This window comes from Littorina saxatilis, linkage group LG13, assembly GCF_037325665.1.
Source record: "Littorina saxatilis isolate snail1 linkage group LG13, US_GU_Lsax_2.0, whole genome shotgun sequence".
NCBI classification, from domain to species: domain Eukaryota; kingdom Metazoa; phylum Mollusca; class Gastropoda; order Littorinimorpha; family Littorinidae; genus Littorina; species Littorina saxatilis.
This window is the reverse complement of record NC_090257.1, coordinates 18,861,598-18,872,542: the sequence shown is the minus strand read 5'-3', so window position 1 is coordinate 18,872,542 and position 10,945 is coordinate 18,861,598. Positions and strand designations below refer to the sequence as shown.

General features: G+C 42.2%; 2 protein-coding genes across 2 annotated transcripts; one reads left to right on the top strand and one right to left on the bottom strand.

Moving 5' to 3' along the window:
- Positions 1-7: 7 nt before the first annotated feature.
- LOC138983774 (uncharacterized) lies at positions 8-3,617 on the top strand. The gene is made up of 2 exons (XM_070357096.1): positions 8-214; positions 779-3,617. The coding sequence occupies exons 1-2, from the start codon at positions 33-35 to the stop codon at positions 2,781-2,783; spliced, it is 2,187 nt and encodes a 728-aa protein (XP_070213197.1). The 5' UTR covers positions 8-32; the 3' UTR covers positions 2,784-3,617.
- Positions 3,618-3,917: 300 nt separating this feature from the next.
- On the bottom strand, positions 3,918-8,408 carry LOC138983773 (uncharacterized). Its single transcript, XM_070357095.1, has 3 exons — positions 8,060-8,408; positions 7,395-7,602; positions 3,918-6,854 (listed from the first exon to the last, which is right to left on the bottom strand). Exons 1-3 carry the CDS (start codon positions 8,182-8,184, stop codon positions 5,478-5,480), a joined length of 1,710 nt encoding a protein of 569 aa, XP_070213196.1. The 5' UTR covers positions 8,185-8,408; the 3' UTR covers positions 3,918-5,477.
- Between the last annotated feature and the right edge of the window lie 2,537 nt (positions 8,409-10,945).

The following is a 10,945-nucleotide window of genomic DNA, read 5'->3' as shown; positions in this document are numbered from 1 at the left end:
AATAGACGGATTGCCTATTCCGCGACTCGCGCATGCGCAGTTCACCCCACGCAACCTGCGAGCACCGGTCATTTTCACTGCGATCTGAGAGTACCATGGACCTGAGCGATTTTTCCCTGCAAAAACTACGGCTTTGGAGCCTTGATGCCCTTAAATACTTCCTGAGTGTCAGGAAGCTAAGCGTGGAGGGCGATTTTGAACAACTTGTTGCACGGTGAGTTAAAATTTAAACGTTTGTGTGTCCTTCGAAGTTGATGTCATGCTACAACGTAGTTTTGCAGGGGCCCGGAGCTGTGCTGACGAGCAGCAAGTTCAGTTACTTCAAGTTGTTGTTGTTGCCTGTTTTTTTTTTTCTCTTTCAGCAAATCAGATTTGAAACTTACAAACAGTTAATGATTTTTGCACGGTGATGTGACCTTATTTTCTTATTTATTTTATTTTTTTTCCAGTGTGCCAGTTTACTTCATGACATCAGTCAGTACTGAGACTGAAAGTATGTCTCAGTGAGTGTGTGTGTGTTGGGTGTAGGGGAGTGTGGGGGGTATACTTTTTTATTAAAGATCACTATCATCAACTCATTAAATTTGATTATAATTTACATACCTTTTCAGTCAGAGAGGTTTTAAAATAGAGTGGTGAAGGTAACCAGAAGTTGTGTTTCATCTTTAGTGCAAACTCAAACGTCAAGAAGACTAGATCAGTAGATGTTAAAAAAAATAAAAAATTGTAAGACTTAGCTTAAACCAAGAAATACATGGGTCATATTTTTCTGTTTTAGGAGTTGGGCTGCTTTCGAGTCGGACACCCCTATCGACGATGAAGCTGAGGAGAGAGAGAGGCGGCTTCTTGATGAGTACAAGAGGAAGCTGGCTGTTGACGGGGACGTGTATCCTGATCCTGCTACTTTTGAGGATGGGTGGCTGACGGAAGAAACTGGTCGGTTTTCTTGGCCCAGTATTTATATAAGTGACATTAGTGACTACCTGAAGAAGACTGCAGCAAGCAAGACGGACTTGGTTCACAGACTGCTGAACAATTATAAAGAAGGCAAGGCCTATCGCTACTTCAGGTGTGAGTGGGTACGCGAGATACTGTACCACCCAGTGAGGCAGTCAGCACCATGCTGCATTTTGAAGGCTGCTGTCTACCCTTCGATGAGCATCCGGAACAAACCCTACAGAGTCTGGGTGATGGCATCCAAGAAATGTGGGGATTCTGCAGGAGGCGAGATCAAGACTGCACACTGCACCTGTCCTGCAGGGGTGTTGGGGTCCTGTAACCACATTGCAGGCCTCTTGTTCCGTGTGGAGGCTGCAGTGAAATGTGGTGCCACAGACCTGCGGTCAACTGAAAGTCTCTGCAGCTGGGTGACGCCAAGTGGGCCTGTGGCTCGAAAACCCCGCAGATGGCGGGACACCCACGTGGCCTCTGACGTCTATGGACAGAAAACGCCACGGGGGTACAAGGAGAAGGCCAGGCTTGAACGGAAGAAATTTCAGCCGTTCTCACCTGAACACAATGAGATTCTGTCCAACACAACTGCAATGGCTCAGAAACTACAGACTTTGTTTCAGGAGGAGGCGAGTGACAGTGTCTTCATACTGACTAGACTGAAACAGAAACCAGCACAACCAGACAGGCCGACTCTGCCTCAGCCCATAGCTGATCTTGCCGGGGCTTGTGCTACAAAAGAAGAACTGAAGGCAGCTATGTCAGCAACACCAGAAGTGCTAGCGGCGGTGGAGGAGGCGACAAGAAGCCAGGGGGATTGCGCTGAATGGCAGAGACAGCGACAAGGCCGCATCACATCCTCTGTGTTCTATAATGTCCACACAAAGACAGAGACAGCAAAAAAGCAGACTGGCAGTGGCAGACATGAACAGTCAACCTGGCTGGAGGATAAGGTTTTAGGGAGAGGAGCCGCACCACTAACTGTGGCAATGAAGCATGGCCTGTCACTTGAACCTGCAGCAAAACGCAGCTACATGCAGCAGGTCAGCAAAAAACACAAGAAATGGTCTGCACGTGACAGTGGTTTGGTAATCTCCCATGATTTCCCATTCCTCGCCTCAAGCCCTGACCTTCTCACCACATGTGATTGCTGTGGTGAGGGGCTCTGTGAGGTGAAGTGTCCTGAGACAATCAAACACCAAGTGCCAACTGTACAGAACGTTCCATACTTGGAGGAGATTGATGGAAAAATCTCCCTGAAAAAGACCCATACATACTATGGACAAATTCAAGGGCAGATGGCCCTGACCAACCGACCATGTTGTGATCTTTTCATTTTCACAGAGCATGGGAGTTTGATTGTTCCTGTTCCATTTGACGAAGCTTTCTGGCAGAAGATGCTTCCAAATTTGACGTGGTTCTGGGAGAGCCGGGTGGCACCTGCACTTCTTCAACAAAGTCGCCCCGGAAACTGTCCTGGCACCGCGTCATGCAGCTCTGGTCAAATGGAACAGGAACAGTCAAGCTCAGACCATGATTCGCAACGTCCCAGCTCCCCACCTCTTCTCCTGCCAAACATCCCACCCCTGAAACGCAAGCGAGCAACTAGAAAGAACACCAAAGTGTCCAAAAAGGACACTGTCTTGAAAGTCTACCGTTGTGGGGTCTGCTTTAAGGACATTTCTGAAGAACCGGAAGCCTTCTGTGACTTTTCAGTCAAGTGTGACTCCTGCCCAGAGTGGTACCACCTGCAGTGTGTCGGTTTTGTTCAGGGCTCTGAACCAGGGGATGAGGACTGTTGGGATTGCCTGAAATGTACTGATACAGTTTGATATTTCTTTTTATTGTTTATCTGAAGAAATATGTTCTCTGAATGATAACTAGTGCTATTGACTAAATGGATTGAAAACTTTTCAGATTTGTTGGTATTACCTCTTCGACTGAATGAAATCTCCAGATTTATAGTCGTATGATTTTAGGTTTTGTTTAATTTCAGGATAAGCATTTTTTATGGTTACTTTGTGACTTTTGTGTTTGTATGCTGTACAGATTATAGTCGCTAGGGAGTCACGTAATGGGATCAATCACTTTGTGGTGGGTGGGTAGTGGGGTGCAAGGGGCAGAAATTGTTAAATATAATGAAGGAAACCTACTGAATTTTTTTACGAGTTCAGCCTCCAAAATAATGTGGAGTATGAACTGTACCCTAAGACACACCTAAAACTAGGAGAACGTTTTACTCAAATATGCCCCGTAACTATGGTAAACAGTCAAAGAGGATGATTGACGACCGCAATCTCAAATGCACAAATCACCCTTCTTTGTTCTTACTGTGTAACGCTAACCGTCAAAACACTTAGATCTGCCTATTTTTAGTTTTTTAGTTAATTTTTTCTTTTCCACACGTTATTTGACCTCCTGAGTCTTATTTCGTAAATTTTGTGCCGATTTGAGACAGCTTTGTGGCAGGTATTGGGCCTTTAACATACAATTCATACATATTTATGTCTCAAGTGCTCCTTTTTGGGGTCATCAAATAATCATTCAGAGAGCTTTTGTTTTTGTTTGTGTTTAACATTTTCACTTTTTTCCATTTAGTGACTTCATTTGATGTGTCATTCATACTAGGTGACTGAGGTATTTAATAACAAGGGATTGCAAACTTTTGATTTTGTTCATGTATTGAATTGTGTGAATGAACTGTGTGTGTGTGTGCATGGAGGAACTGAAAGTAGAAATAGCATTATACAGCCGAAAACCTGCACTATTACTGTTTGGTTTATGACACTTCTGCGTTTCTGAGCCTTTTACTGTCAGGGTCATCTTATGACAAAACTTTCATCATCTCATCAAAAGACCACCTACAGTAAACGGCTCAGCAACACAGCAGTAGCAACCGTATACCACACACTTTTTCATCAATTACCTTGTTCAGCACATCAGTTTATCAGATCAGAAGACGGTGGTAATGAATCAAGACATTTATTGAAACCATCAGTGCAACATGCAAGTTAAAAGGGCACCATCACACTGTGTCTGACATTACAAGACATGCAGAACACCCAAATATTTACACACACACAAAAATCAAAGTTGGCATAATTTCAAAGAAAAACGCTTCTTACACCAGACGATTCAAGCAAACGTGTATCTTGGCAAATGGCTATGATCATATAAAGACAGACACTCTTGAAAGTAAACCAGGCAGAAGTGCACTCAGAAGTACAGGTTTCATTCACTGAAATATTTGGCACATCTAATGACTATTTATTACTCGTAAACAGATGTTCGCAGGAGTGAGTGCAAATTCATGAAAATAACTGAACATATCCTTCTGAGAAAAAACAAAATTTTGCAGCATAAGAATATCAAACACGACACCATCAGTCCTTCATGCAAGAAGCCGGAAGTTATGTGCACAGATAGCACCATCCATAGTTAACATATAAAAAAAATACAGCTTGTGCACACAGCTCCATGCACATAAAAAATCCAAGTTATATACACAGCACCATCCATAGTTCACATAAAAAATGCAAGATATCCACACACACACAGCACCGTCAAGAGTTGGCGTTTAAAAAATCCAAATTATGTACACACAGAACCATCTTGTGTTCACATAAAAAAACATGTATACAAACACAGAATCATCCAGTCTTTATGTAAAAAAAAAAAAAAGTACACACAGCCCCATCCACTGATCTAGTCTTTACGTATAATGACTATAAAACATACATTGTTTGTACACAAAGCACCATCTAACTAGAGTCTATGTAAAACAAAATCAGATCATTGACACAGCAATAAAGAATACAAATTGACTACACACAGCATCACCCCGAACACAGGTACAAAAAGAAAAAAAAAGTAACACAAATCCTTGTCTAAGAATTCAGACTTCACACACAAATTAAATGTAATTACACACACACACATCTGAAGTCCTCATAGCAACAACAAAAAAATCATCTGCAGTCTTGGGTGGTAAGGAAACTAAGAAAGACAAGAAATCCATAATACCAAGACTCCTGAGTCCAGAAATAAAATGAAATCAAGAAATGAATCCACAATATCAACCGAGTTCAGAGCTCACTCTCCTTACCCAGTAGTATCAAGAGCGTGCATCAAAGATTATCTTCCGCAATATTCTGAAATATTTGGCACTTCTAATCCTTCTGAGAATTTTTTTTTTTTTTTTTTTTTTGGCAGCCTGATAAAGTATCAAACACAACACCATCAACAGTTCATGCAAGAAGCCTGAAGTTACGTACACACATAGCACCATCCATAGTTCACATGTATATATAAAAAAAAATTCCAACTTGCGCACACAGCACCATGCACATAAAAATCCAAGTTATATACACAGCATCATCCATAGTTCACGTAAGAAGTGCAAGACATGCACACACAAAGCACCGTCCAGAGTTGGCGTTTAAAAAATCCAAAATATGTACACATAGTATCAAGAGCGTGTATCAAAGATTATCTTCCGCAATATTCCCACAGCTCCTTTCTACAATCTACTGCAGATAGATAGGTCCCTGCAAATTGCACAATGCAGCGCACACAATCACAGCCTCATCCACCAGATCAGCACCAGCCAAGCTGATTTCGTTCTTCAAGAACTTGAAGCACTTCAGGCGTCTTATCACCTGTTCCACCAGGATCCTCAGATTGGCAACTTTCTTGGTCTTTTGCACTGCAGCTGTTGACATCTGTGATTGGCCCCGTCGTCCTGGTGGAATGATCACTCCAAGGGATAACTGTGCACATTCAGCTGCAATGCTGAACCCCTTGTCGGCCATCAAAGATGTATGGGGAGGTAGTTTTTCAAGGAAACCAGAGTCCTTTGTCAGCTCTGTGTCCGAAATCCGCCCCTCGTATACTGCAGACACATAGCAAATGTAACTGTTTGGGCACACACCCACAAGGATCTTCAGCGTGTTGTGGTGCTTATAGTCACTCCACGTTGCAGCCTGAGTAGCCAGATCCTGGGGTGTCTCGATGAACAGCTCCGTGCAGTCTACGATTGCCACCAGATTTGTCAGGTCCCTTCCCCTGTAGCGTGCTGGTTTTGTTGCCAGCACAGTCTCCAAATCAGGGATCTGAATCATGTGGCACAGCACTGCTGACAATGCCTTCATCCACGATGTGTACAGCCTCGATGCATGACTCCTTGATACGGCAAACCGGTCCGCCAAGTCTTGAAAATCAAGGCCTAGCCGAAGCCTCATGAGAACCAACACCAGCTCATCGATGCCTCTCAGGAATCGTTTTGGACCAAACTTTGAGGGAGGCTTGCGGAAAACGCGCTTTTTCTTCTCACTTGCTTGACCCTTCCACCTTCTCACCACATACTCTTTGACGCAGTCATGGATAAGCCGAACTAGAGTTTTGCTCTTCAAGCCAGTGTAGTATTTCACATTCTCCGGTGTCAGTACATTTCGAAAAATATTTGGTGGCCTTTTTTTCTGCTTCAGACCAACTTTCAACTTCGGAACATTTTCAGCCTTAGCTTCAGGCTTTGGTAAGGGCGGCAAAGGTGTGGGGGTGCTCACTTGCACATGGGTTCCCTGAGCCAAAACCCTGCGGAGGTTCTCCAACTCCTTCCTCAGTTGAGAACACTGCAAATGAAGAGCAATGATGTCTTTCGCTAGTCGCTGGACTTGCTTAAAAAGCATGTTTGTCACAGACAGAAGCACGAAGACAGTCAGCAGTAAACCGTTGACGCTGGGGGATCTTGCCTGAGTAGTCTGGATCTCGATGACTGGGTCCTCTACATGTTGTGGCTCTGGTATGTCAGGCGGGACCAGGACTCTTTCAATCGTGTTTGTCAGCCCTCCACGTCTGGATCGTTTAGGCAAAGGTGTGAACTCATGCATCAGCACTCTGGAAACCTGTGAAACATACAAAACAGCAAAATACAGCACTGAATTACTCAGGTCATGGATTGTAACCAATCTCAGATAAAGAACAGTGGTTGAACATAAACCCAAGGTTCAGACACATTCATAAACAGAAATTTCTTGTTTAATTTAAACTGAGTTTAAACTTTAATACAGAAGACTTATTCATGGCTATCATTAGTATCAAGAAATCATTTTACAGTTTACACAGAGAAGATTTATCTGACCACCATCAACACACCCCCTTCCCCCCCACACCAAAAAAGTCACAAAACCAAGCACATAAGAAGCATACAACCCCCCCCCCCCCCCAAAAAAAAAAAAAAAAAAAATAATAATAATAATAAAAAATAAATAAATAAAATAAAAAAAAATAAATAAAAAAAATACAATATTAAAATGGATAAACACTAGAAAAAAGTAATAACAAAAAATGTATCTGCCGGTTTTCCTGTACTTACAAGGCTGGAATCACATATATATACATATATCTGGTTCATGTACACAAACTGACGATAGATTGTGACTGACCTTTTTGGGAAAATCAGGAAATCCAAGATGTTCTGTTGGGTAGGGGTTCTCATCTGTTGGCTGCCCATCCTTGAAATGTCTTGAGCAGACCTTCTGGTCTCTGGATGGGGAAAGTAGCTTGTTAGTTGTTGGATTGATTCTGTTGATAAGAATCTTCCACTTGTCACGATGTGCAGGGTCTTTCTTGCGAGTTGGAATTTTCCATAGGCTGGAACATAAAAAGGAGGAATAAAAAATACCGTTAATGAATATAAAATGGGATAAAAGACAAAGCAAAACACATGTTTAATCAGCAGTTTTTCTGTTCTCCTTGACACACTTATGACAACTGACATATGATCATCTATTTCAGTTCAAAACTAAGTGATTATTTATTTATTCATTTTCAATACTAAAAAGTATTTTCTGTGTTTCAAAAATTCAACAGCGTTATTACAATGACTGGGCTGTAAATATAGTTTCAAAGAAGTCAGTATCAGCAGTATGTACCAGAACATGAAACTTGGGTTCTTCGTTCATAACCTATGGCTATGATTTTAAGAAAAAGAAACAAACTTAAAAAAAAAAAAAAAATTAAATGACCAATGCTGTGATGAAATCTGAGTTGAGACAAAACTTTAGTTATAAACGAAAGTAAAAAAAAAAAATGTTAGAAGTTCAAGTACCTGAAAGGTGCAGGACAGTCACACTCGGTGTTTAAAATGTGATGAGCAGCGCACGTTGCAGCCTTCCACTTTTTCAAACGCCGGGCCCCATTACTGCATTGAGCAATCGCACAATGAAATGCCATAGTTTGCTTTTGCACTTCGGCACAAATCTACTGGCATGAAAAAAGTTCAACAACGCGCCCGACGCTAAGACACAGCCAATTCATTTTCTCTTCTCAGCTTCAAGCCTGACGGCAGCCGGCATCGAATGTGCTCGCAGCAGAAAATCCGCGGAAAATAGGATGCGCGCGCATACGAAGAGGGCCGCTCTTCGGGTCATGTAAGTCCCGGAACCGGCAATTCGTCTATGCACAGTGCATAGCTACAACCAATGGGTTAACTTCCAATGCATAGTGCATTGCTGTTAACAAAGACTGACCTAATCCATCATCATAATCATCACCAGGCAGTGTGAACATGCACCACACGGACACGGGAACAAAAGGTTAAATCTGCAATAAGCATGCGCATCGACAGAGGCCGCGAAAACGAGAAGCGCGCGCTAATGGCTGCCAGGAAGGGACAATGGCGGCCTTTGTTCTCGCTTCAATCCCAGGGTTCCTTGTTATCGGTCCCGGTGGCGCGCGCACGGTTTCCGTTGTGTTGCTGTTTATGAAGTGAGTGTCTCTGTGACTGCGAGAGGTTGCAGCTCGGTGCAACTTGAGAGAAATGGCGGTGGTGTGGGGGTGGGTGGGAGGATGTTGCAGGGTCTGGTTGGGGCAGGGCGCGTTAACCTACATCTCTCTCGCCGGTGCGCAACTTGACACTGAGAGGATACATTTACAGTGGAAGGCTCGCTATGACATGGAACTTTCAGAACGGTAACTTTCCAAAAAGAATCGTGCCACGATCGACAGTCATTGTTCAACTCGACCGCTAGCGCCGTCTCGGAGGAACATTTGGCTGTCTTAATCTGTGTACAATTTCATATTTTGGTCACAAATACAAATAACGTATGATTATATCTCTGCATGGTCTCTGTCTCTCTCTGTCTCTGTCTCTGTCTCTGTCTCTGTGTCTCTCTCTCTCTCTCTCTCTCTCTCTCTCTCTCTCTCTCTCTCTCTCTCTCTCTCTCTCTCTCTCTCTCTCAGACGCCTAGAAGGTCTCCGCCGGTCATTAAAAAAAATCTTTACTTGAAGAAATACTTAACCGCACACATCAATGCATCGACGAAATGTCAAACTATTTTTAAAATAAACAGGTCTTTATCTCTACCCAGAAGCCCCGGCGCTTCAGACGTTTGAAGTCCACTGAGTGTTTTGCTGCCATTTTCTCGCAATGGTCCAACACGGAAGCAGAGAAGCCACGCGAAAACAAACCAATCAATGATTCCTTTTGCTCAAAAAGAGACCGAGAATAAACCGCAGTCTCACCAAGACAATCACATCGCATCAATATTTCACCCGTCACGGTAAACACAGACACAAAAACAACAGATTTCAATTAGTCGCATCCAAGTTTAATAGCCTTGGTAACCATAACAAATCCAGACACCAAATAATTTATCAATGGTTGTAATTATCAGTTTGAAAAGTCTGTCATTTGAAGATGGGAGGAGTGTTGATAGATATTGCATCGGGACAACCTGTGTCCTTGTGTCATTGACAAAAGTAGAAAAGGTGAAGATAATAATGGCACTGTGTGCACTGGGTGGAAGAAAACCAACGACCAAAAAAAAGAAACAAGGAAAAATATGTTAAACAGAACTATGTTTCAAACAACAACAACAACAACAACAACAACAACAACAACAAACAAGTCGCGTAAGGCGAAAATACAATATTTAGTCAAGTAGCTGTCGAACTCACAGAATGAAACTGAACGCAACGCAACGCAGCAAGACCGTATACTCGTAGCATCGTCACTCCACCGCCCGTGGCAAAGGCAGTGCACGTGGAATTGACAAGAAGAGCGGGGTATTCGTTGCGCTGAGAAGGATAGCACGCTTTTCTGTACCTCTCTTCGTTTTACCTTTCTGAGCGTGTTTTTAATCCAAACATATCATATCTATATATTTTTGGAATCAGGAACCGACAAGGAATAAGATGAAAGTGTTTTTAAATTGATTTCGAAAAAAAAATTTTGATAATAATTTTTATATATTTAATTTTCAGAGCTTGTTTTTAATCCGAATATAACATATTTATATGTTTTTGGAATCAGCAAATGATGGAAAATAAGATAAACGTAAATTTGGATCGTTTTATAAATTTTTATTTTTTTTTACAATTTTCAGATTTTTAATGACCAAAGTCATTAATTAATTTTTAAGCCACCAAGCTGAAATGCAATACCGAACCCCGGGCTTCGTTGAAGAGTACTTGACCAAAATTTCAACCAATTTGGTTGAAAAATGAGGGCGTGACAGTGCCGCCTCAACTTTCACGAAAAGCCGGATATGACGTCATCAAAGACATTTATCAAAAAAATGAAAAAAAAATTCGGGGATTTCATACCCAGGAACTCTCATGTCAAATTTCATAAAGATCGGTCCAGTAGTTTAGTCTGAATCGCTCTACACACACACACACACACACACACACACACACACACACACACACACACACACACACACGCACGCACATACACCACGACCCTCGTTTCGATTCCCCCTCGATGTTAAAATATTTAGTCAAAACTTGACTAAATATAAAAAGGGGGGGTGGTAATATAAGTGTTAGCTATAGTTCGTGCCATGGCTGTTTTGCTTTTTTATTACTGTACCATGATTGAATAACCAAACAATAAACAAAACATAAAGAAGACCGAACCTGTCAATTGAATTTGTAAGGCCAACACAGAAAACCTGGTTTCGCAACTAGAACGATCCTTTTAAGAACCTGG